This window comes from Trichechus manatus, unplaced genomic scaffold (assembly GCF_000243295.1).
Source record: "Trichechus manatus latirostris isolate Lorelei unplaced genomic scaffold, TriManLat1.0 scaffold00032, whole genome shotgun sequence".
Lineage (NCBI taxonomy): Eukaryota > Metazoa > Chordata > Mammalia > Sirenia > Trichechidae > Trichechus > Trichechus manatus.
The window spans coordinates 10082709-10110686 of NW_004443968.1; the positions used below are offsets into that span (position 1 = coordinate 10082709).

Genomic DNA, 27978 nt, shown 5'->3' on the forward strand with positions numbered 1-27978 from the left:
AATGTTGAGAAGTTAGAGGGTTGATATGTTGTGGGGTTGTTAACCAATGTCATAAAACAACATGTGTACTACTGTTTCATGAGAAGCTATTTGTTCTGTAAGCCTTCACCTGAAGTACAACAAATAAATAAATTAATTTTAAAAAAAATTGAAGTGTTAGAATAAAACAAACCAACACAAGCGCACAGGGAGATAAAAAGGAGTCTTACGTGGTGGTCAAGGGAGCAAAAAGGTGAAGGAGGACCCAGAGAGGTTATGGACATCTTCAGGGAAAAAGGTTGGTAAAGTGTTATATATGGAAGCCAGAAAAGAAAGAATTAAAGTTAAAAAAAGTAGAGAGTAAATGGAAGCCACAGATGTAGTGTATGTCTGAGATTGATGGTGAATGAAGGAAAACTCACTACACTCTTTTCTAAAGATGTGTCAGTACACAATGCACAGAAGACATTTGTCATAGGTGCTCAAATATTTATTAAGTGTGTGCATGCATGAATATGTGAAGGAATAAATGAACTGAACATTCATACTGAAAGTGAGAAAAATATTATAACTTGATTTGGTTTTTAATTAGAAAAATTTCCATCTTCATTTCTAGTCTGTAGGTATGTAAATAAATGCAAAAGTACTTGTAGGTGACAAAGTTGGCCAACTCTTGTAAGATAAAAATGGCTTTCTTTTAAACATCTTTCTCTTTAACCTGTTGTTATGGAAAAAGATCCAGACAGGAAGTTACATCATTAGGATTTAGACTGTGGGCAGGGGAATATGAATACATAGAAGAAGTTTTAATTTTTATATGAATTGTTTTAGTGTGAGTTATAACTCCTCCCATCCAAGTGGCTCCCGTCTGGATAGTTTCTTTTATTAAAACTAATTTTTTTTCATGTTTGGAAAGTACACAATTTTATCATCATTGGAGAAAAGTCTGTACAATATCATTGAACATAAAAAGCAAAACATAAGTTATGGCAACAAAAACACCTGAAATCAATGTCTACTTACTTTTCCTCATATAAATTAAAAACAGATATCAAGAAAATATTTTAGCTGTGGATTCACCTTTTTTCTAAGTCTATGAAATTCCTGCTGAGTGGCAAAAACCAATATTTGATACATTCGACTTACAGTACATTTTCAAGGTGAATTATTAATTCCTCAAAACCTGACCTTCTAATGAGGGCACTGATGCAAGCACAGAGTTGGTGAAGAAAACCACAAAGATATAAAAATGCATAGATATTTGATCAGCTAGGGACAAATTTTGATGGAATTATCACCAGATCTCTACAGACAAGGCATATCTATCAAACATGCCTACTATAAGCTTTGATTCCATTAATTCGCTGAGAAAAGACATCAGGTAGAGTTCTGGACACCATGTGTGTAAACACTAAGAGATTCTGATATTACGATATCTTTCATGTATAAACTTGAACAAAACCCCACCAGATGCAGAAGTGAGTTTCCACTGGGAATGCTACCTACCCTTTTACTACTGGTGTCATTATTTAAACGTTTAATGTAGGAGAAACTGAAGGCCAAAAGAGAACATGCCTGTACTCAATTTCAAGTGACAGCTAATACAGTGCATTAAAGGTGTAATACTATACACATGGTAGTTATATATAAATAGTAACATTAAAAGGGGTTGCAACATCCCCAAGACATCCCAAGTCTAAAACACTTAAAAAGCACATTTGCAGTACAACGTATCTTAAATTATTTTAATTGGTTTCAAGAAGACTTCAGATTAGTGATGGGCTTTGACTTTTTCTGATTATAAAAGAGAAACAGACGAATGCTTTTTAGGCAGCCTAATATCAGTTCCCAGGTACACTACCACGTAACCTATGTTACTTACATGCCATTAACTACCAGTGAAAATTATTTTCACTTAAGTGTTTTATGTAAATTTTGTTTTCCTAAAGTTGCTAGTTGTCCTAATAAATATAGCTAATGTAAAGTGTCTTTTTTTTTTTTCTTTCTTTCTTTGCATTCATTATCCAGGAACTTGTTCAGAGAGAAAGAGGGGGAAAAAGCAGAGTGACACAGCTTGAATACTTAGCAGCCACTTTACTATTGAAGGTTTTTTTTGAGTATGAAAAATAATCCAGTTACATTCTTCAGCTCGATTACTTACAAATAACTTATCTGAAAAAAAATCAAGTAAATCTGTCAGTAGTGGAAGTTTATTTTTCCATGTGTTATCTAGAGATAAGCTAGCCCGTACACTATTAGATTTCCACTGACATAATCGTGCATGAATTCTGATCTGATTTGGTATTAGGTGGTGCAAAAAGTGACACATTTTCTCTAATATACCCCATTAGAAAGGAAAGAAATTGCCAAAGTATGAAATCTGAGGACTTTGATTCAGAAACTATGCGACTTTGAGGTCAGCTCAGTGGAAAAAAGGAACTTGTTCAACTACCCAGGCACCGTGACAAGCAAACCTAATACGCAGGGTAGTTACTCTGTTGGTTGATCAATAGAATCTTACACTAGGAGACTGCAACAGCTGTATACTCGTTTATCATATTGCCTCATATGTCTCCAAAATATTCAGGTGTGGAATCACAAAGAGAATACAGAAGCTGTCCCCATTCCCAAATCATTGCTGATCAGAATACTCAGCTAAGATACCAGCGCCAAGAAGTAGCAGTTATGTTCATAAATTGCTGAATATTGATTTTCACATCCACATAATGCTCCCTCACTACAGCAGAGAAACATCAGCTCCTGGGATACTAGAAAAGAGTCTTTACAGAGAAACTTACTGTCCCTTCTTTAGAGATATTAGTGATCTTTTAATGCCGTGAGAAATGTCCTTGGACATTAGTAAGGACCAAATCTAAACTGTTGGCAATTTCAAATTACATTTTCTAAAAAGAAGAAAGTATTATGCTTTAAGAAGGAAATGTTCCGTAATCCCCTTCCCCGCTTGGCATTTCATTTTTGGCAGCCAGTCAGAATAGGTAAAGCCTGACTTGCAGAACACGGCCCATTGACATTTTGTCCTCTTTCATCAATGGAGGACAACAGACATCCACTACAATTTAAATAGGAATTTAAAATTCTTTGCAACACCCTCCTACCCCAATTAGCTTCAGCGGAAAGCTTAACTAGAGAAAAAAAGGTAAAGTTTTTGGACTGAATCCTTATCTGTGGGCAAGGTAAAAGAAGAGAGAATTAGGTAGCCCATTTATATTTCTGGAGTCCCTGGGTAGTGTAAACATGTTCAGCTGCTAACCAAGAGGTTCGAGGTTCCGGTCCACGCAGAGATGCCTTGGAAGAAAGACCTGGTGACCTACTTTCAAAAAATCAGCCATGGAAAACCCTATGGAGCACAGTTCTACTCTGACACACATACGGTCGCCATGAATGAGAATTGACTCGATGGCAACTGGTTTGGTTTTATATTTCAGTGAAGAAGTAGAGAATGATAATTCCGTAAGTCCTTTGTTTCCTCTCATCTTGTAAATAAAATCCAAAAATAAATTAAAAATACATAGGATGATAAAACTTGGATCTACTTGGCAACTTGAAGTTACCATGTGTGTTTAATTTGTGAGATAACCTACTCCGGCACTATAGGCTGATAAACCTTTGATAAAGAGGAAGTCTTTGGTAGGGGATAGACTCCGCATTCCTTAATGCTGTAGGATATCTATCAGAGGCTTTTGCTCTTTGAAAATTGTGGCAGATTGCACTTTCCAAAGATGGCCACAACGATATCTCACATACAATTTGCTCTTATGCAATATGACCTTGATGCTCCCTATCAAGAGGTGGGATCTACTCTTCTCCTTGAAAAGTCAACAGGTTTTGCTATAACACGTCTGAGAAGGAAAAATAATTAGAGGGTTTGTTCTCTAATCTCAGCTTCTTCACCATCAGACAAGTTACCTAATTCCTAGACTTAGTTTTTTTCTCTGACCTTAGTATCTTGCTTGACTAATGCAATGTGCAGAAGTGACATTTTGAGACTTTCAATGCTAGGAAGCCTTGCAGCTTCCACTTAGGTCTCTTGGAATGTTTGCTTTTGGATTCTCCCTCTGAGATCCCAGCCACCATGTTATAAGAAGCCTAAGACACATGGAGAGACCACTTACAGGTACTCCAGTCAATAGCCCCAGCTGAACCCCCAGTCAACATCTAGCATCAACTGCCAACCATATGAGAGAGCCATCTTTGATATCCAGTGATCTGAGCCTTTAGAAAACTATAGCCCCACCCTTCTGACCACAACCACACAAGATTCCAAACTAGAACTGCTGAGGTGAGCCCAGTCAAACCACTGAATAAAGAAAGAGAACAATAAGTTATTGTTTTAGGTCACTAAGTTTTGGGGTTTGTTATGCCAAAAATGGTGGGCTTTGAATGAAGTCAGACTACAATCTGAAGTTTGATAGTTTCACTTCCTTTGTGACTTCTAGTTACTTGATGTCTCATGGGTTTTGGTCTTTTCATCTATAAAACAGTGGCAACAGTGGCTGCTTCTCAACTAAGCCAAGTTCCCCCAGCATCAAGTTTTCCTAATGACCCTTAGATCAAAGCCAGAATAACCATGGTTACTATACCTTTCCCACTGAACCAGTTTTTGAGGCATTACAAATATTTTCCCTCTTTTACATCCATACTTGTTTCTACATTGGTTCTGTGCTTATGTGGATTGCTTTTGTGTGGACTTTCTCACCGTGATCTTGTAACTCCCACCTAAGTGATTGGTGGGACTGTGCAGATACAGTAATGGTTACCTATCAGGGGGATTGGTCAGTTTTGCTATCCTGCTGGGCTTAATATGAGCCACCTGAGAGGTGGGAAAGAACGTCCCATCAAATGAGAGAGAGAGAGAGAGCTGTAACCCTGAAGATGGTGAGAAGCGGTGGCAGAAGAGACCCGGCAGCAGTGACCGGCAGCAGAGACCTGGCAGCAGAAGATGGCGAGAGAAAGCTAACTGCCTTTGTGCAGAAGTCTACGGAGAGGCATGTCTGAGAGCACGGCTGGGAAGAGGCTGTCCTCATGGGAGAACTGTATCCTTGAGTGTTCCTGAGCCTGAATTGTAACCTGTTACTTCCCTAATAAACCCCTTAACCATGAGTATGGTCTGTGAGTTCTGTGTAGCCATTGCAATGAATTATTGAACTTAGTAGAGAGTGTCATGGGAGGGACGGTTGGTGTCAGAACTGGTAAAGATGGCGGAGAGAGGAGGCAAGTCTGCCCCTCATCTCATGGAATTGGCCTTGGGCTGTTGATCTTGATTCTCCTTTCCCCTTGTTAAGTTAGAGGAAGTTAGACACTGCCCCCATGCCATTTTTACAGCTAACCTCTCAAAAGCATACCGAATGGGTAAGAGGTACTACATATGGACCTTTTGCCATCATTTTCACAAATATTGCCAAGATCCTGTATTCAGGGGAATTCAGGGCACGGAGGGTCAGGAAGCCATATGGGACACTTTCTCTGTCTATATGGAGTAGAATGGTCTGTGGCTATGGAAAATTACATTCCAAGTGGCCTAGTTGTCATCTCTTGGTGGGTCAACAGGCTTTGCTTCAACATGTGTGGGAAGGAAAATTAATTACAGAATTTGTTTTCTGATCTCTCTTTATCACCAGACAAATTACCTAACTTCTAGTCTTAGCTTCTTCTCTATTACACAAGTTATTTTGTTTCCAGGCTTAAATACTACTTCCCTATATTGATTACATTATCTAGTTTCTAGTCTTAAAGACACCTCTCCACTAGCCAAGTTAATCTTCCTGATACAAAAGCATGGGAATCATGCTTTCAATGTCAATATACAAAGCTATCGTGAATATTAAATAAGGTAATAAATGAAATGAAATGCTTTGAATCATGTGAAGTGCTACACAAATATAAGGTTCTCTTAGCAGGGCATCTCACAGTCATCCACACTCTAAATTTATTTTCCTTTACTCTCTTCAACATATATTTTTTCAATGATAATACTTTTACTATTAAAATATCTCTCAATTTTTTTTATTTCCAGTCCCACTATTACTTTTAATTTAAAGATGCCATTATTTCTTACTGGGTCTATTATAGTACTTCCTAGCATGTTTTCCTACTTCAAGTCTCATTTTCTTCTTATTCCAAAGTTCTCTCCTAAAGCATAAATTCCATCATAATAATTCTTTACTCTAAAAATGCTGTTGATTCCTCATTGCATGGAGAATATAATTCAAACTTCGTAGAAGACAGCCAAAGCCTTCACAATCTTAAATCAACCTTTCCAGTGTAATTTCCTTCCACTTCCCACTCGCCTGTTATGCTTCTATGATACCGACACCCCTTGATTTTATATAACATGCTTCCTGATACATTTTCATCCATCCTTCAAGACCCAAACTAAATGTCACTTCCTCCGTGCAACATTTACTGACACTTCTGTGAAGTGGGTCATTCTCCTGTTTTCCCACAAAACTCTGTCCATAACTTTTTATAACATTTTTCTCATTGTATTATAATTATTGGTATAGTGACTCCTGAAAGGCCCATATTATGTCTTATTTATCTACCCAGTGGTTCATCTCTCAATGTATTTATGAAACGAAAGTGTCAGTTTTCAATGAGAGAGACATGATAGCAAAACAGTTCAACTTATGTCTGAGATTGGGCTTCAAGGTGAGTTGGTCTGTAAACTTAGGAAGGAAACAAATGTTTAACTTCCTAAGACTGTGATTACTTCTGTAAAAAAATCATGTTTTATATCAAATTATAATACTTTGGCATTGATTCATTCAGAGTGGTAAGGCATAGATGCTGTTATCTATCAGCCTAGACTAGGTTAGGTTGCTGTAACAAAGACCTCAAAATCTTAGAGGCTTATAAAGACAAAGGTTTATTTATTGCTCACACTATATGTCCATCATAGGTTGGCTCCATTTCATCTTTATTCTAGGACCTAGACTGAAGGAGCAGCTCCTAAGTGGACTGTTCTAGCCTTGCTGCAGAACGAAAACAGAGCTGGCAGAGCCAAGGATGTCTCTTAAATCTTCTGCTTGGAAGTGGCATGTGTCAACCAAGTGAGTTACATGGCCAAGTCTGATAACAATGGGACAGGGAAGTATATTTTAAACATAATAAATCTACCAAAGATGCTATTGAAAATAAATAGATAGGTGACATCATCACTACCCCTTCCTCACTACCATGTTAAGACCTCTAGAATAGTTTCCTGTGATAGGAATCTAAGAAAACACACCCTACCAATGTGATTATAGTCATCCATCTTTATTTACTTTGAGTCTAGTTTAAGTTGGAAACTGCCAAAAAAAAAAAAAAGTGCCACAAAGTTTACACACCTATTGGTTTTATATTCATTATGGAGTGTGATGAAACACAAAAATTGTAAGATTCTGGCCGACGGAAGTATGAAACCAATAAAATTGAATGGGTACCTCATGTCTGTCTATTCTGAAAATCCATTAGACAGTGTTGAAATTTTTCTTTACATAAAAACATCTTGATTTTTAAAGGCTTGGACTTTACCTGGGTTTTGATTTGTCCTCCTACCCCAACCCCCCGAAAAATGTACTGAAACATTTTTTATGAGTTCATCATATCACCAAGAAAAATAACCCATATGCCACTAGAATTATTTTGAAGCCACATATTTCTCTGAAGCTATGCCCCCATCAAATGATGTCAACAACTTAAGAATTTATGACTTTTTTAAAATATATCCCTTTTATACATAACTTAATGAAAATATATACCTCTGTTTGTATAGCCAAATTCTGTTGGCAAGTTCTTGCAATCAAGGAAGAAGTCCTAATTTGTGAGCTCCTTTTAGAATCTGCAGAGTCAATGTCTTTAAAACGGTGGAGCTTTCTTTGCCAAACAAATTTTCAGGCAGAATAAAAATCTTGGCACCCTGGGCTCAGATGGAGCATCTGTGATGCTTGGCAACACATCTGGTTCTGCTGCTTTGGTGAAAAAACATGCTCCTCATCTTAACATGCAGTGGTGTCAGCCGGTGTCAATGACTCTGCCAGCGATCCTGAAAAAATAGTGTCTATTTCTACGAACGTTGTCAACCTCATGAAAGCCAGGGCTGACACGCTGCTATTTCAAGAGGTTTTGTCAAGAAATGGGAGTAGAATAGGAAGTTCATTGCTACAATACAGAAGTTAACTAGCTTTCCAGAGGACCTGTCTTGAAACATTTTATTGAACTTCAAATGAAAATTCTGGTTTTTTTTTTTTTTTTTTGTCAAAGGATCCAACTATCAAATAATTCAATAGGAAAGAGCTCATTCGTAGTTTGCTTTCCTTGGCAGATATTCTTGCCAAACTGTCTAGGAAAATCTTTCTACTGAAACTCTTTTAACCAAATTGCCTCTCTGGATGGGCATTTCTGAGGAAGACATTTACCTAAACATTCCAGGGTTGGAGAAGTGCTACTGCAGACTGGAGTAAACATTAGCAAAATTCACTAATTTGTTTACTGGTAAAAACGCACTGATAGGTGGAAACATGAGATAACCCTTTTGAAAGTTAATTCTGCTCCCAATGACCTTAATGTGGACCATGAATGTTTAACCCTATTTTTTAATGATTGGAGCATCAATGACACAGACTTTTTTTCCCCATAGTTAATTAATTGATTTTTTAAATGACAGACTTTGCAAAAGATCACCTCATTGATACAGTATGAATTCAACTTAAAGGATTTTAGAGAATTCTAGGAAATCTCACTATACCCAAACTTCATATAATAAAGCCACAGGCGTTCCCACTTTGTTTGTTATTGTGCTTCTTTGCCAATTCAGTATTTTCAGCACTTCTTGCCATGAAACCAAAAAGCCACAGTCAACTGGATGTCAAAGAAAACAAGCCATTGCTGTGTCACAAACTACTCCCTAAATCCATATCAAACCAAACATCAGATTTCTTGTTTAACTCTTTTGAGCTGACTTAAAATTGATTTGTGAAATCTGCATGTATCTCAAGTGTTTGAGGAATACGTAGGCATTAATGTCAAGAGCAAGGCGGTGAGAGCAACTGAGATATAAGACTTTATAAAGATATTTTAGTTTCTGTAAAATAATTAAATTTCCATTGCAGAAAATGTGTGAGAAAGGGTTTTTTTTTTTTTTTTTTTTGTGTGTGTGTGTGTGTGTGTGTGTGTGTGTGTTGTGTATGTGCTTATATCTTTTTCTTCTGGGGAGGCAGTCTATAATTTTCTTCAGATTCTCAAAGGGTCTATGACTGAAATAAGGCCAGTATTCACCACCCTGGAGCTTCGTAGGATTGAATCACTTTAAGGAATGGAATGAGTGTGGTGAGGAAATGAAATTCTTCTGATGAAAAATGAAGTTAACCATGTCTTCCTGCCATACTGACCAATTAATAATACAAGAAAGTACACAGCTGCCCTAGAGATGGACAATAATCTTCTCGCATTCTTGGACAAGCTCCTCTGAAATAAAATTAAGGCAATTTAGATAAAATGTTGCTTTGTTAGATAATGTTTTTAGTTTCACACTGAGTAAAGAAACTGTGCAGCCATAATTATGTAGAAGAATAAGACTAAGTCAGTAAGGAAAATTAGGAGCTCAGATCTAGTGCTTTAAAATGCAAGGTTTTTTGGAGAAGTATACAAAATGCTCAAACATAGCAACAATTGTGAGGATGGTGCGGGACTTGGCAGTGTTTCGTTCTGGTTGTGCTTAGGGTGGCTATGAGTCAGAAGCAATTCTCCAGGCACCTAACAACAACATAGAAAATGCAGTCTGAAGGCACCTGGGTTAGTTTTCTATTGCTGCTGTAACAGGTTACCATAAATTTAGTGAGGCTGAAAACAAGACAAATTTATTATCTGACAGTTCTGTAGTTCAGAAGTCTGATATGGTTTCGCCGAGCTAAACTCAAGGAGTGGAAAGGGCTGCACTTTTTTCTGGAGGCTCTAGGGGAGATTGCTTCCTCGCCCTTTCCAGCTTCTAGGGACCAACCACATTTCTTGGCTCGTGGTCCCCTTCCCCTATCTTCAAAGCCAGCAACAGCAGACCGAGTTCTCACATGGCACCACTCTGACTTTCTCTTCTACCTCCCTCTTCCATATTGTGATTACACTGGGTCTACCTGGATGATCCAGGAGGCTCTTCCCATTTTAAGGTCAGCTGGATAGCAACCTTAATTCCATCTGATACCTTAATTCCCCTTTGCCATGTACATAACATACCCACAGGTTCTGGGGAATGGGACGTGGACTTCTTTAGGGGACTATTATTCTGCCTACCAGATACCCCTTAGCTAGAGTGGCAGGAAAGAGCTGAATATGCAGAACAGCCAAGAGAAGTGGAAACTTAAAAGTGAAGAACCCCTAGCTGGGATGGAAGGTGTGTCCCCTTATTATGCTACTTAAGTACTTTAAAGATCATGCCTGAGGTAGTATGTAGCTGTACTTTGAATTTTTTTCCTGGAAAACACTGTCTTAAGGAAGGGTAAAATTGCCGAATTTGGTGTTAGAAAACCTGAGAGTTAGCCATGGCTCTGCTGCTTATTGTCTCCGTCACCTTCGGCAACTCAAATGTGGCTGAACCAATTTTTTCATTTTAAAGTGAGAGGGTTGAATTAGATTATTTCTTGGATATCTTCTAGTTCCAATGTTGCTATGATTCTAGATGAAGTAGAGGGTTTTTCTACTGACTTTAGGTCAGGGGGCCATTAGCTCAGTGCATCTAAGAACCAACAGGTCCCCCAAAGAGGAATGGATTCTTCTCCCTTTTTGCTAATTTTATTCTTATTTGCTCTTCTCCAGAGAAGATGACAAGAAAATGAAAGAAATAGCCCCTCTGGGCCTTCTTCCTGCCCAACCATCCTCATCCAGATCAGAATTAGATAATAAGCAAGTGGGATACATTATACTATGATTGTAAAATATAACTCAGTTTATACTTCTTGTAGGAGGTATCTCCTATAATCTTTGCAAGAACACAATTAGGCAAGCAGACTTTCCTAATTTGCTTACTGTAGGTTAGCTGGGTTACAGTCTGGCAATAGATATGCAAAAGGAACACAAAAGTTGTTACATTTTTTTCTCTTGAGCACAAGCAGGTCTAGACAGTTTTGGTAGGCAGAATTCTAAGAGGCCTGCCAAAATGTCCACTCTTGGTGTACAGGTCCTGTCTAATCCCCTCTTCTTATGTGTGTGTGGGATTTATGAATATGATGCTACTCACTTCCATGATTAGGTTATATTACATGGCACAGTTGACTTTAAGAAAGGGAGATTATCTTGGGTGGGCCTGAACTAATCTGGCAAGTCCTTAAAGGGACTGGGTTATGCTGAAGAAAGAGATTTGAACAGTAAGCGGGATTCACTAAAAGGGAGATTCTCCACTGATTAATTTAAAGATAGAGGAGGCTATGTGAAAAGTACTTGAAGATGGCTGCTAAGAGGTGTCAGAAAGCAAGAGAACAAGGACTTCAGTCCTATAACCACAAAGAAATGAATTTTGCTAACAACCTGAATCATGGACTTGGAAGTGGATTCTTCTCAGAGCCTCCAGGTGAGAACTCAGCCTGACTGACAGCCTGAGTGTGAGATTCTGAGCAAAGAACCCAGTTGAGCAACATCAGACTTATGGCCTATTGAACTGAGAGCTAATAAATGGGTGTTATTTTGAGATTCTAAATTTGTGATAATTTGTTATGCAATAGAAAACTAATAAACGAATATAATGGTATTCCAGTTAAATGTGATTTAGGAATTTTTGTTTTTAATATATGTTTTTCCTTGTATCCTCTCTCCTTCCCTTTCTTCAAAGCCTTCATCTGTTTCCCTATCATGCAGGTATTTTTTCATTGAATATAACTGGAAAAAGCCATTTCATTAGATTAGGATCTTCTCTCATACCGCGTATCGGAGTTATCTCTTTCCTCCACCTCACAGATGACTTGAGACATATGTATCTTGGCTATATTATATACATAGGGCTTGAAGATCAAACCACAAAACACAGATATCAAGAATTAAAGCAAACAATCTGTGTATTTTGAAGTAACTCTGATATGTTTCATTCAATAGCATCTAGTTATCTTGAAACAAAGTAACCTTGCAATAATGGTTGAAGAAAAAGGAGAAGCAGTGTAAGCATAAATGCCTGAACATTTTAATATCTTTTATCAATAAACATTGCTAGAATGCCATGCATTTGAATCCCTGCTTTTCCTGAGGAAAGCCTGCATTCTATCTTCTGCTTCCTGCTATTGCAGCTGGATCTTATTACAAGGGTAGGAAGCACCATGGGAAGCATGCCTAAACTTTTTAAGCTACAAAACGAAAGCTGATCTTCATGAATTAGATGTCTAGATTATGCAGATTGACCACTGTATTATTATATATAACACGGTGAAAAACACTATTATGTGGCTTATTGATAGCTCCACCAAGGTAATTTAGCTAAGCCGTATTTGCTATTAACCACATAGGCCAGATTTGGTGTCAGATCAAAAATCAGATCATAACTGTGGCTTTGTGGTTGATGATTGAGAGAATGTTCTACAACAAACGGAACTGAGAACACAGTATGAGGTCTTTTTAACGTTTAATTCAGGAAAAATGTCACCTCCAGGACAGTTTAACATACTGCTGCTATGTAATGCAGACAAGTGAAAATATTAACAAGTCAGTGATTCATAACTAAGACTCACCATTTAAAACCCATATTCTCTGCCTTTGTGAAAACCACAGAATTGGATGAAGAGAGAAGCCACCTAATTTTAGATTTAAGCAAATGTGGACAATGGATTCTAGAATGAAGGATAACTCTGAAGATCACAAACCCTCAACTGAATAATGATTAGTAGCTTTAATAAAAAAGAACTCAACAGCAAAAATACTTAAAAGACCATAATCTGAAAAACTGCAAGATCTGGGGTCCCAGGTAAAAACCCATCCATGACTTACCTTTCACCAACTTTAACCAAAGTCTTTCTAGGTGCTAAAGTCAGTAGTAATGGAAAGCTATCACAAAACTAGTATTTTAACTAATTATAAGCTTTATCTGCTTCACCTTCTTATACCAGTGACTTTGCCATTACATAATTATGCTGAGAGAAAACACTCCAAGCTCAAATGAAATAAACGACTTCGCTTTATGCCCACACGGACCTTGTCAAGTAGGCAAGCACTCGCCCTTTCATTGTGAGTGACTAATATCAATGCTGGCTCTAAAGAAAGACACTTTTCATAATCGCCCAACAATCTGCTAAGTGAAAACACATGGATGAGCTTACGCAAAGCCTGCCAGGGGTCTCTGCTGAATGGAAAACAGGTGCTCTCATTCTGTGCCACGTAATACCCCATTTACCCCCAAGTCCAAAGGTTAGAGGACTAATAGCTCTGCCTTGTGGTAATCAGGGAAAGCCAAGACACTAACCCTGGTGAAACATCTGGGACATATTTTACATACTTGCAACATATGCTTCAGGTTCAATTAAAGTGAGTCTTTGGCACATTTATTAATCTTTTTTACTTTTATCCTATAAGAGGACCCACTGACCTGACCCCTCTATTATACCATATGAGAAAACAGAGAAATAATGAGAGCTAGAGGTCAGTACCTGCTCGTATGGCAAAAAACACATTTCTTTTCTCGTGAAATTCCACTATGCATGACTCTATACACAAACTTTAAATAGAGGAACCAATGAATTTTTTAAAGTAGGAAATTACCCTTCTCCCACTCAGACACATTGATAGTCAAGACTTACAACATTTACCGCTGTGAGAGCTGGGTAAGAGACAGAAGCTGGTAAATGGAAACTTGAAGGATCCTCTTATACTTCCATTTCTTATAATAAAAACTTTATATTTCAAGATGTCCACTCTAAGATTCTCTCCTCTATTATGCAAGTGCTTAAAAGTCTATTGTAAGTTATTACATTTGCCATTTATTTTTTGTTCAGATGTGATTTTTATGCCATCAATCGCATTAGGAATAAAAATACCCTCCTTATATATTGCTCAAATAAAAGGTTGGATTTATGAAAATCAGCCCCCAATCCTTTCATATAGAAAATATACTGTGTGTAAGCATCTGGTACAGAAGAATAGACTCAAATTCACACAGTAATTTAAGGGCTCAGTTTCAATCAATTTTGGTAAGTAGATCTGAAAATGTGTTAGAACCAGGGTGTTGAGTTCAGACAACCAAACACTAGATTAGAATAGATTCCACTCCAGAGAGTTGGTGTTGTCCCACCCTGGCATGTTCCACTTGACATCTATGGTTTGGTGAGATGGTTAACAAGGCATGTCGGTTTGTTTCCCACTCCCAACATCCTCTCTATTAAAAAATGACCATCCAAAGGAGAGGTTAGTGGTACAGAATATCAACAAACTGGTAAAAAAAATATATAGGTTGACTTCAAGCAGGGACATTGAAGTACTAGACTTCACTAAGGGTTTCCATTTATTCACATTTCTGGGGAAATGCCTGCTGCTGGGATGATCTTTATGGTGGCTTTAATAATAAAGCAGCAACAAGCAAGGGAAAATGGCCATAAATGGATGGCAGCTCAGTGTTTATCAGCAGAGGAATGATGATTCAGAGCTGGCATGTTGAGTTAAAATACAAGCTCTCTATAGCTCTACAACTGACCTTAACAATAAATCATATCATTTATTGCCAGAAGTGTATGCTCATGTTATTTAACATTAAAAACAAGCACATATGTGTTTTTGCAGGAAGAAGATTTTGTTGGTTTGTTTGATGATGTCGCTAACGACTGATGTACAGAAGAAAAATTTCACGTAAAAGCTCTCTCAATTTACAAATGTTTGAAATAGCATTAGAAGGAAGGAGTGTGTGCGTGTGTGTCTATGTTTCCATTTTCCTTCAAGCACTGAATATCAGTCAGGAAAAAAATCATTTGGGAGGTTAACTAATCACTATGAGTTTTTTTAGACATTTCTAATGCTTCCCTCACATGAATTCTTACATTGAGGTATAACTGTACGTCTCTACTGGAATCAAAGGTCAAGGGCATAAATTAAGATACACTATTTTTCTCCTTTCTTCAAAAAATTTCATTGCTTTACTACAACAGAAGTCAGATAGATTCTGGTGAAGGTCAAAATCTGGCTTTATACGCTGAACAATGTGGAAATAATTAATGCTATTCTCTCTCCCTCTTCCCAGTCCCACTCTGGGACTTTTTATATTTTTTCTCTAGAAATGCCCAGAGAGATGATAAGGCAGCATCACCATCCTCCTGCCATAGAAAGCTGTCTTTCCAACCCCAGCCATTGCTACAGTGCTGCAAGGTCATTCTAATTTCCTTCCTCCGGTGTCCCCTCTTCCCAGGGGACAACCAATCCAAGTAGTCTTAGAAACCAGCTGTTATTTACTGTGGTCACCATCCCCAAGCCAACCAGCAATCGAAATATGAGCCTCTCTGAATGAGCTTTCCAGACCTAGGAGCCACAGGGCCATTCCAAAGCTAGGCAATGACTGTGAGCACTGGAATTATTTAAATTCTTCTGGCGCACTCCACATATACGTTTCTTTTTGCTGAGCAATTTTTTGAAATTACAGATGACAATATCCATGTTCAAACTCATGCAGGCTGCTGCTATTCTTTCACCTCCGTCTCCCCGCAAAGTGTAGCCCAATTTGTAATACTCAAGATGGGACAAATTTTTGCCCTTCAGAAACAGTTGTCACTGCCGTTATCTTCACGAGAGCTATCAAGTTCCAGACAAGCTGAATTATTTTTTTTTGTTCTGGCAGAAAAATATTTGACCCAGCTCTGGACAAAAACGAAGAGGATTTATAGCCTTCTCTCCCTCTTTGCAACATGCAGTGGCATTGTTAGGATGATAAACAGCACTGTCCAATTTTCTGGACTCAAACACTTCAACTCCTTTTTAACTGTCTGTGAAAATAGTGTCATGTCTACATTTCCCCATCCCCAGGTACCCAAGTGCTGGGAAAGATAATTACCTTGTCATCTTTGTCATCTTCTTCTTCCTCGTCCTCTAGCATGTCCTCTACTACCTGCAGACAGAAACAGAAGTCGTTGTCATAATCTTAAAGGAGAAAATTTTGTTCTGTCATTTTGAACCTTTTGGAAATGAAAACTTTATTAACATTTGAAACAGATGCAGGGAGAGAGACCATTTGATCTAGAGATAGGGATTAGGAAAATGCTATGCCTTAATTGATCAAAACACAGGGAACTGAAATCTAGTCAGGGAAACTCTATTTGTATGAAAAGCTCTGCGACAAAGAATCTGAAATATGAATAAGGTAAACTAACATTAATTTGGTGGATGCTTTAAACCAGGAAATTTCTTTCCTACCTATTCTGCTGTCTATATTCTTCTGGCACTTTAGATCTAGATAACTAAGCATAAAACAGCTCTGCTATTTCTAATTTACTTTTCTCCAAACTCCAAGATAAAAAATTATATCTTTCAGTTGGTTCATGCTCGTGATCTATGGCATAAGATCAACAATATCTTTTTTGGCTCAAATCTAATTCCTGTGTATAAAAGTCAGCTCTTGACCATCTCTGTAATTCTTTTTGGTTTGATTCTGTAGATTATCTGAAACTTTAATTTTAACTCTCTGTAATTTTATACAAGGATTATATTATGATAATGGGCATTATTATTAAAAGAAAATTAAAAACATATCCTATACTCAAGTATGTATAATGTGTGTTTATAACCTCTGTAGATGGATATGCATGTGTGTATTTTATTTAATGGCTCCTAGTCTGGCTACTTCAGCAGAATGGAATAGTCATTTTGGATTTGCCAAATAATTTCCTCTTGCCTCAATCAATATATAACTGCAAGCATTAAGAATGGGACCTCACCTCATTTTAGTTGCTTCCTTATGATTTTACACACCTGTACACACACACGCATACACATTCCATGGAAACAAAAACTTGAAAAACTTTTGGGAGGGGCTGTAATTCAGGTGAATGCCAATTTATGGTTATATACATGCCATTTAGTATCATTTTAAAATTCTTGTGATGCCTTTTAAAAAAAAATCTAGTCTCTTATCTCTGGATAGAATCAATAGAATGACGGTTATCAAACATTTTAAATGTTTTCTACCAAAGCCTATAATTTTAGGACATAGAGACACCCAGCCCTTCTTTCATGTGACTTTATGACATAGACAGCAATTTGCTATGAATGAAAACTTCAATAATTAAGACTGTACTATTCAAAGAGTTACATAAGCTGAGAAAACATGTTAGGATTCTCAGTTATTCCTAATAATTACTCCCAAACATTCTAAAAGCATTTGCTGATTTTAAAAATAACATTTCCAGGTATCAGAACAAATATGTAACCAAAAGCATCCGACATCCTGTGAGATTGTTCCTAATTTAATGTCACACTTTAAATCTTGTATTAAATGGTAGAACTTTGTGGTCTTTCATTTGGATATTCCACCTTTCAGAAGAACCAGAGTATAACAATGTGCTGTATCCAATATCTTGTGAGAGCCTACACTTACTTTGGGGACATACAAAGCAATTCAGTCTTAGCAAGAATGAAGAACACTTGACATTCTCTCTAACTATATTGAACCATTCCACAAGCATTTGTTATAAATCCCCTTGCCCAAGGCACACAGTGCTAGGTACTGTGGCAATACAAAGATGAATAACACATAGGTACCTTATCTTTACACACACTAGCCCTCAAGAGGTTTACAATCCAGTAGAGTTTAAATGGGGATTATCAGATAACTTTTCAAGTTAACTTTTAATTTCCTCAAATTTGAAGTAGTCACATCACAAATGTACAGAGAAGAATAGTGACAATTCAGGTAATATATGCCAGGCTATTCCAAGTTGAGCTACTTGTGACTGAACTTTAAAAAAGAGAAAGGGAGCCACAATGTTTCAGAAAACTGTGTTGCACGGTAAGAACTCACTTTACCCTCACACGATTTTTTTTATGATTATTATTTTGTCCCTCTAATAAAATGATCTTTTAAATTTTAGAATTAAACTAAGGTTTTTTTGTTTGTTTGTTAAAATTACCCATGCAGAGTCATATATCAAATAGCTAGTGGAATATGAAATGAATATTCTACTTGTACTCCTGTGGATAAACTCAAACCATGTTTTAGCTAGCTGTTATTAAGAATGTATTACATACCTCCCCTCTGCAGTACTTACCACCATACTGCAGGATTTATGAAGGCAGAATGGTGTCTGTGCCTAGCAGACTGCAAGGCACATCATGGCTATTCGAGAAATGTTTGTTGATTGAGTGAAAAGATAATTCATTCATCTACTGAACATGCTTTTTGGTAAAGTGCCTATCATTTATCTCATAGAACTGAACTAGCTCACCTGGAAACACTTCTACCTAATATATGATGCAGACTAGCAAAATAAAATATTCAAAATGCTCTCAAATGTTTGCCTGAATATTAAAGAAAAAATTAATATCTAACCTTTAGATTTGAGATCTCCACCATTTTCAAAAATTCAAAATGTTACTGAATCATGAAACAAACCAAACAGCTTAATTTTACACGTTTTAGAAACCAGCTGTGGATCTTATGTATAAGGATGACTCAAAGAAGGCCCACAGAATCAGGCTCTTCATTTTGCACAACCCAAAATGTTCCTCCCCTGCACAGGAGGGTAACTGACTATGCACAATTGCTCCACAAATGTGCAGCCAGAACCACCCAATACAACCATTTGCCTTTAAATTTGGCAGAAGAGTGTTGTGTTAGTGAGAGGCCTTTGTGTTGGGTTTTAGTGCTCTGGTGAGGGCTCTTCCCCTCCTTCAGTGCCTTTTAAACGTTACATCATAAACATCTACAAGTGAGGATTTACAATACAGATGGTTTCCTGCTGATGCCTTTAAGCAACTTCGGAATGTATCGCACTACTACAATTTGCTCAGGTGAAGTTTAAGGTACCTTGGAAAATAGAGATAATGATAGCACCTGTCCCACAGTGTTGATTAAGGATCCAATAAGATAATGTATATACAGTGCTTAGCACAGTTCCTGTATCAAAGTACTCAAAAATGTTATTAATAAAAATAACAGCATCAACTTAATATTTTAAACATTAATTTTTAGAAATTATTTTTTTCTTGGAAAAATATTCAGTGTTCTTAATAATACACAGAATTCTGATTTATGTTTTCACTGATACTAAGAAACACATAAAGGGGCACAGGCAGAGGTGTGGATAAAGATTCAAAATTACAATGATGATGCTTTCACAGCTAATCTTCAGGCTTTAGTGGTCCAGTGAAATGAATGGCTTTGAGGGCAAGAGTGTCTCAGAAGCGGAACTATGCTTTATAACCTGATCCCTGGACAAATGCAATGAATACAGAAACTGCAAACTGAGCTTTTAAAAACAAACTGTATGTATCACTGAAGTGCATTTAATGACTGCACAAAATTGCAACCTTTCCCAGAGAACTCAAGTAACACCTGCTATTTAGAAAGAGTGCTGGAGTTTAACACTTAACTAAGGAAAACAAATAAAAAAAGGAATCCTAGTCTCAAATTCCAGATCTTTCTTCTTCAAATAAAACCAAACAAGCACTACAGAGTTTTGTTTTCATGTATACAAAAAGTCCAGTTGACCAAACATTTGTCAGCAAAACTTGAATATGTAGGATTTCCTTGAGGGGAAAAAAAAATGAAAAGAGTGACGAAAAATGCATGTGTTAGAAAAGATACATTTACCAAATTGGGCTTTTTCCTTTTTCTTTTCTCTTTTTTTTTTTTTTTGAGGGAAAATATCTCAGATAGGCTCTAGAATTCTCTTTCCAAATTATGCTTTCTGATACCTTGCTTGAAAGCAAGTAGTATTAATCAAACAAAGGAAGGGCACTAGGGAAATCAGAAAGATGTAATGCAAGCAGTTAAAAGTGACATGACCTTCTGTAATGTCGCTCGTCTCAGCTTATATGCCACACACTGGAGGAAGGTCTTGAAAGAAACTGATTCTTGGTACTATTCCTTGAATGTAATACTAATAAAGATGACATTTTAAAAAACACACGTAGACAGCCCTCAAATGTAGCATGCCAGCTACAGTACAGCCAACGATTAAGCAAGTAACATTTTTTTAAAAAGCATAATATTTAATCTTTCACATTCAATGTTTGTTGAATCATTTTCATTAACATACAAAATACAATATGTGGCTGTACATTTAAAAAATTTATTTTCAAAGTGGAACAAAATTACATCCCTAAAATCTGTATATCTTATATAGTTGTATAAGAGCTCTTTTAATATTATATGGCTTTTAATTGTAATCTAGCCCAAGTAAATTCTTTATGATTTGCAAGCATATATAATGTTATTTGACTGAAAACATTAATAATGATGTTGATGATAGGAATAAAAATATAACAATATGTTTTGATTTATTCCACCAGACAAAGATGTATAAGAGAGAGGACCAGAAAGATTCAGGAAAAGAAAAGAAAAAAAAAGACCAAGATAGTGAAAGGAAGAGGAAAAGTACAGTCAGATAAACTTCATTATTAAAAACATCATGCGACAGTGGGTTGTATGTATTATTTTTGAATATCAATTTAGGGTGTATTTTTTTAACAAAAGTGACAAAAGGAAGTTAAAAGTCCCCAGCATAATTCTTCAAACACTTCATATTATGATTTTTCCTGGGGTTAAATCTTTCACTTATTTCTATTCCTTTACACAAAAAGTAACCAAAAGAATCTCGGTTACATTAACTTTGTATGTAACGTAAGTGTTGGGTACTACAAAGTCAAAACCCTCAAAAGCCAAAGCTGACACAAACCTGCCACGTTCTTTCTTATGTTTACTTTTCTCCCCCCAGAAATAATCTTTGACTTAAACAATGTTTTCCTGTGTTCAGAGTGAATTAGATGCACAATTCAAACTTCACAACTCAAACAAGATATATAAAAAAGCAGCACATTTAAATTAAAGAAGAAAGCACTGCTGCCCAGATGTGCAACTGTGATGGTAAAAAGTTAAAGAAAGAAAATGATTGTAAAAGAAAGGAGTTTCCCATATTTAATTTCATATTTATAGAGCATCCAAATGTGTACAGATGCTTATATTTGGATACATTACAAACTAAATGGCTATTTCCACTCTAGAGATATGGAGGAATTTAGGGAGAGACCCATTCTTCAACACGGTCTGGAGTTCATTTACATCACTTTGTGTGTGTGTGTACACAAACCAACCATGACTTGTCTGTGTGTCAGGGGATTTATTATACTTGTGTGTAGATGCAAGATGAAATTATTGAATGTCTATGGATTAGGAAGATGCATATGATCACTCAGATTATTTCGGATCACTTGAAAGTACCTGAGGTCTGGCTGAAGAATTTCGTGGTCAATAAAACATTATAGGTGTGCTTATGCACTCATTTTCACAACAGGACATCTGCCTCTCACAAGATTTTTTAAGAAGGAAGGTTTGCAAGATGAATATTTAAATTAAACTGTACATATAATTTACTCCATGTTTGTAACAACAATAAAACTCATAAACAGGTCTGGGATATACTGTTTCATACAAAAGCAACTGCATGTATGATGGCAGCTTAGTTTGATTCACGCTATTAAGGATTTGACCTTGGAGTATTCCAGCTACAGTAGTCATCAAGATAACCGAACCACTAGATGTAATAATAATTAGTGTGATAAGCTTGCCAGTGAGGCTGAATATATTGCAGTACAAAAGAAGGCAGACTAAAAAGAAAAGCATTAGTACTCACTGCTAAAAGACTTCCTGATTTTTACAGAGACACTCAAATACAATTATCTCTTCTTGCAGAATGCATTTCCTTGGCTCATTCTGGGAAGTGCCATGTTGTAATTTAGTCTGATTCTTAATAGGAAATGTGGCTGTAATGTGGCTATCAGATGACTTTCGATGCATGCCACCGATTACATACAGCCTGCATCCTGCCTCGTCAACAACAGCCTTCTTCTTTGCAGCATAATATGCTCTGTGTAAGGTGCAATGACAGTAAATTTACTTTACTGGCCAAGAGTATGTGACCTTCTTTTTTTTAGGTGTCAGCTTAATATTCAGAAAAACCCTTCCATTAAGAAGGACTAAACAATAACTAATACAAATTATATAATCAGTATAATCATCTTAAATGGATTTCTTTTCATATTCCCTTTTCAGTATTCTTAAACGCTCATTCTTATACTTACACAAAGCACTGTGAACAGAATTATACTGTTTATTTGAACTATGTCTCCATCTAAAGGCTTCACACTGTATTGTATTTTTTGCTTGCAGGAAAAATCTAATCTTGGTGCCTTAGGATATTGCATATTAATTCAGATGAGCAGGGGAAAATAGGTCAACTATTAAACTACAATGTGTTTTCAAAATAATAATATTTTCTTGAAACTATATTATTTGTCAGGTTAAGGAAACCATACAAAGGCCAAAATTTGAGTTGTTTAATGTACTCTGCAAATGAAATTAAGAGATAATTAGACTTACCACTAATTTATTGTATAAGCTTTAACGTTTCCATAAGAAAATATTTTTGTAAGTTAATAATAAACAGAGCTCAAATAAAAAAAGGAAATTATGTACTTAAACCTCTATATTTAAAACCAAATTTCCATTCCAGAGTTACAAATCTGTAACATAAAAGGCACAATTTTAAATGTCTTCACACTTTAAAAGCAACCTTAGGATTTCTATTTTTTAAGTTTCTAATGAACGGTCCTCATTATGTATTTAAAACATTTTCTGCAAAAAAGGAAAAGGCAGCTGCTATGACCTTTGTGCAAGCACCATGTCCTCCAGTTTTGTCATGAATGTGCTTTGCTCTAACCCCATCATAATAACTGTTCGGGAGCATTAGAGCTGCATGAGGCAAGAAGTTCCTTTTCAGGCAAATGTACAGTTCAGCACATATATCATTGGTAAATACTATACTTTTGGAACATTAGGGAACTTAAAATAATAGAATTTGGAAAAAATATTTTACCTTGGAGATTAAAGTTAACAAACTTTTGGACTACACTGCTCTGTTACATTTGATTCACTCTATAAAAATTCACAAGCAACTGTCTATTCTAAGCAATATGGTGGGGGCAGTGGAGGTGGTGGGGGAAATGGGTGTACATTTGTAGAGAAAACTATTCTGACACTAATTTGATTTTTCTTTTTTCTTTTACTTTTTTTTATGTGCCTAGAATATTTTGAGGCAGTAGAACATTATGTCAGGAAATTTAACTTTAAAAATGAAGTATGTTTTGAATGTCAAAACTTATATAGTCAGAAAACCTCAGTTCTTTCCCTATATCCCTTTTTTATAATTAATAATAAAACTATTTTTATATTTTTTGTATAGAATTACCACCTTGCAAAAGAAAGCTCTAATGGGTTTAGACCTACATTTGAACTGGTAAGGATGTCTGTGGTGAACAGTGAATTGTAGCATAAAAACTTGAATAAAAAGAATGTTCATGAAATTTCACACAAAACCTCTGTAACCCTTAGAGCATGAGCTTCCTACAATATAACACAATTCTCTGTATTCTAGGTAAAGCCTGCCTGGTCAACTTACCACTTCTGCTTTATGTAGTATACTAGGTGATTGCGAAATTAGTGCATAATGCATTTATAATATTTATAGTACCAACATTTCGTTAAATAGCCTTTATGTAAGATTTATGTTGATTTTTTTTATTTCTCATTTAATGGCAAATTATGAAGAACATGTTTCATAAAGATAATTCTCCATTTAAATTCATCAGTCCATTAAACATTAAAATTATGTTTCTGATGCAATCGAGCACAAATTTGTCCAGCTTCAGTGATTATTTGCACTCATAAAAATTAGGCTTGATTAATAAAATTTACATGGTGGATTAAGTTGACATTTTCATGTTCCATATTCTGATTTATTAAAATAAGTCCCTGTCTGCAGGCCTGGTATGCTGGTGCAGGTTTACTTCTCCCCTGCTTTTACTAAGGTTGTTAGAAAGGAGGATTTTGCTTTTGGACTCAACAATGGTTTCAGTGAAATGCCTTGTTCTCAGCTCATGTTACCGCCGGCCTTGGCCCTTGTCTTTATGCACTATACATGGTGGAGATCTGTATTACAATCCCCATTGCCTTTTGGTGGATTCCAACTCATAGCTACCCTATAGGACAGAGTAGAGCTTCCCCATAGGGTTTCCAAGGCTGTAATCTTTACGGAAGCAGACTGCCACATCTTTCTCCTGTGGAGTGGCTGGTGGGTTTGAACCGCCAACCTTTTGGTTAGCAGCCCAGCATTTAACCACTGCACCACCAGGGCTCCTGTGTATTGCAGTAATCAAGAAGAAGTGTTTCTTTTAAGTGTTTATGAATATGACCTGTAACATTTCTTACATTTACGATATTTCATTAAAATTCAGTTACTAAGAAGCTTTAATCTATACAAGATTATTTCTGTTCAATATTTTTGTATGCTTTTTTATTGATAAAATATAGTAGTTTTTTTTTTAATTTTCGTGGGATTTCCATATACATAGCAGAATTATGGACCCATGAAATCTTATTGTGTCAATACTATTCTGTCTACAACCTCAAAACCAAGAAGAATAACAAATGGCCATGGAAAACCATCCTCTTCAATAAGACTTACAAGGAAATGTTTTAAGAGAGGCAGTGGCTTATATTAATGTTTAAAACTCCACTCTTACCCACATTGGCTTGTCTTGTTTTACACAAGGTAAGGTGCTTAATTGTCATTTTTTGAGAACTCATTATACGCTCAACACATTATTTTAATTGTCTCTTTAGTCCTTGTAAGACCTCAACAATGTAGGTATTGTCCCCATTTTGTTGGTGAGGAAACTGAGGCTTAGGAGAATGAATAAATTCATATAAATGAACAAGAAGAAGGTCTGGAATTTACTCTCAGGTCTTCCAAATTTCAAAGTTTGGGATCTAAATCTCTATCAACTGGAAGAGGATGGTGGCAACACTTGCTTTAAAGATGTTTTTGCTGTTGTTCATGTAATTCATTTGGGAACTTTGTTTAGGTGAATGACTTTCTCTTATTTAAGCAATGCTGCCTGACAGTTATTTTTGAAATAAGTAATGTGGTAGAATAGGTATTTTCTTTTTCTTGTACGATGGAATAAATTCAGTAACAAATGACAGAAAATGCCCTTGAAGGCATATTTTTGTTTCGCCCCTGACACGTACTACTCCAGTTCTACGGACAGGCAGGGGTAGAAAGCTTTTTAAGTTACATACTCTTGACAAATGTATCTCATACAATACTAAAGAAATAATGAATACGAAACTCTCAGGGGACTCCTAATAATAGTTTTAATTTATAAACGTTTTCCACAAGCAAAGGCATATTATTTGGTTTCCACTTTTGGTTTTTAATTGAGGTCTTGTAATTTCTTGTAGTCTTTCTATACCAGGGACAGTAAGTCTCCACAAATATTGTATGAAACCCTCTGCCAACACCACCCACCACACAGGGCATGATGATCAGGACTAGCAGTGCAAACTAGTCACGGGGTCATGAGTCAGCCAGAAGGTGCTTATGCTGGCCCTAATCCTACCTCCTTCACCATAATATTTTGAGGAGTTTGGCTACCCACCAAGAGGAAAGTGTTCAGCTAATGCAATCATTTAGAAAGAAGGGGAAATCACTAGAAATAGGTAGGGTAACACTTGCGCTGTGAGACAAAAACTGTGGAAATCCATTTTCTCCTCTCTTAAGTCTCACTCTCCAATTGCAGAAATGACAAAATTGTGGGGGCAGACTGCCTGGAAAGAGAGCAGAGATGATAAAACCACTTGGTTTACACTTGGGTTGGGCACTTTGAACAACCATCTAGATGGTGAATTCTTTGGATCCATGGGAGGCTTTGAGGGGAGTCTACTGAGTTAGTTTTTCACACCCAGGAGTCAACAGGGGCCCAAAAAGAAAAAATCAGCTGTTTATGGAGAGAGGCTTTCAGGTTTCCTTCAAGTTGTCGAGCCAGTTCATTTGGTGGGAAAAAAAGCTGGCGTCTAGAAGTCCTCTATAAGAACAGAGAGCATCTCTTTCCTCATTACACTCTCATATGCATCTCTGGAGAACCTGAGTAGGTGGGAGGGATTCAGGAAGATGGCAGGGTGGAGGGTACGGTGGGTTGGGAGTGGGGCTAAAATATGAGGGTAACTGTAAGCATCCTCTGTGACAACTACCACTAACTTAGAATTTGAAGTCTTTCTCCTAAAGAAAGAAGTTTCCCTTCCAGTGAGGGGGATCTTTAGTAAATTGACTTTTAAAAGTAGAAGTGCTTTCCTTTACAAGTTTCTCTGTATGAACTGACATGTCACGTGCAGGTAACACTTATCTTCCATTATTCTACAATTTTATCTTTCCAATCTAAAGTTTAGTTGCAGTTTGAGAATGGAGTAAAACGATAGCCAATAAACTCAAGAAGTATTAAAGGCAAACATGGAATTACCGTGTGGAAGGGACAGACTGAAGGGTGAAATAATAGCTGTGGCCACAAATTAATAGCTATTCTTCTCCTTTTCTTTACATATGTAGTGTGCATATACATACACACACACACACAAACACACACACACAGGATAATCTACATGTCTTTTTGCTGCACACTTTGCATCTCATGTACAGACCTCTATCACTGCAACTCTTATATTCATGTACCCCTTTTAGCTGCCTGTTTCCTCACTAGACCACCAAATGTCCAGGGCAAGGACCATGTCATCATCATTTTGTTAGCAACAATGAGCACAGTGCCTGTAAATGTTCAATACACTTTTGTTGAATGGAAATAATTATGTACAAGATTCAGATATTAATTTTTGATTTGGAAAGGAAATGAGACTAAAATATTTATTCATTTATCAAACATTTTTGAGTAGCAATTATTCTTTAGGGTCGCTATGAGTCGGAATTGACTCCACAGGAATGGGTTTGGTTTTGGTTTTATTATGCTTTAGTGTTCGAGACATCTTGCTCTGTGCTGTGATTAGACACACAAATGGAAGATACAATTACAGCAAGCACAGTTTGGTGAGGAAGACCCAAAAGTGAGTTATTACAATATAGTGAGGGGATATGGGAACTCAGAAGGGCCACTCACATAACCTATTAGAGTGTGTAAGTGTGTGTGTTTGTAGGGGTGGGCATGTGGTAGGGGGTGAGAGTGGCAAGTCAAGTATGGCTATCTAGAAAAAAGATAATTAGTGGTTACCCAGGCAGATATGCATAAAATGTTAAAACTTTAACGGGTGGTATTAGTATTAACTAGGAGGCCTGGTTGCACAGTGGTTAAAGTGCTCAGCTGTCAACCAAAAGATCAGTGATTTGAACCCACCAGCCAGTTGGCAGGAGAAAGATGTGGGAGTCTGCTTCGGTAAAGATTTAGTCTTGGAAACCCTATGGGGCAATTCTACTCTCTCCTATAGGGTAGCTATGAGTCAGAATCGACTTGACAGCAGTGGGGTTTTTTTGGTATTAGTGTTAACTACCAAAATCTTCAAAATGCATATACTCTGATCCAGAAATTCTTCTTCTAGGACTTGGCCAAAAGATATTACCAGAGATGTGCCCAAATATTTGTTTAGGATTTTCTTTAGAGAAATATTTGAGATGGCAAGAACATTCTAAACAAACATTTCTAAAAAGCAGTGTTTTTAATTAAGAAAAAATATAGTATCCATATGGTGAAAATTATGCAGCCATAAAAATGTGGCAGAAGGTTATCCAGTAACATGAGAAAAACTTCTAGATATATATATAGAAAAAGTAGGCCACCTAATGGTGTGTACAATATGATTCAGTTTTTGTAAAACCAAATATCTAAGTATGATAGGCAAGAATTATATATTTACATACATAGATATACAGATAAAAGACTAGAAGGCATAGAGAGACAGGATAGTATATCTGGGAAACTACAAGTAATTCAGTCCTT

The 27978-nt window shown here is 36.6% G+C and overlaps 1 protein-coding gene across 2 annotated transcripts in view; it reads right to left on the bottom strand.

The window, feature by feature from the left end:
* Positions 1-27978, bottom strand: part of MCTP1 (multiple C2 and transmembrane domain containing 1) — a 649898-nt gene that overhangs the window by 65497 nt on the left and 556423 nt on the right. For both annotated transcript variants that reach the window (XM_004375032.2, XM_023730121.1), the window contains exon 19: positions 15980-16033. In XM_004375032.2, coding sequence (XP_004375089.1) covers positions 15980-16033 — 54 coding nt within the window. The remainder of the gene's footprint in view (positions 1-15979; positions 16034-27978) is intronic.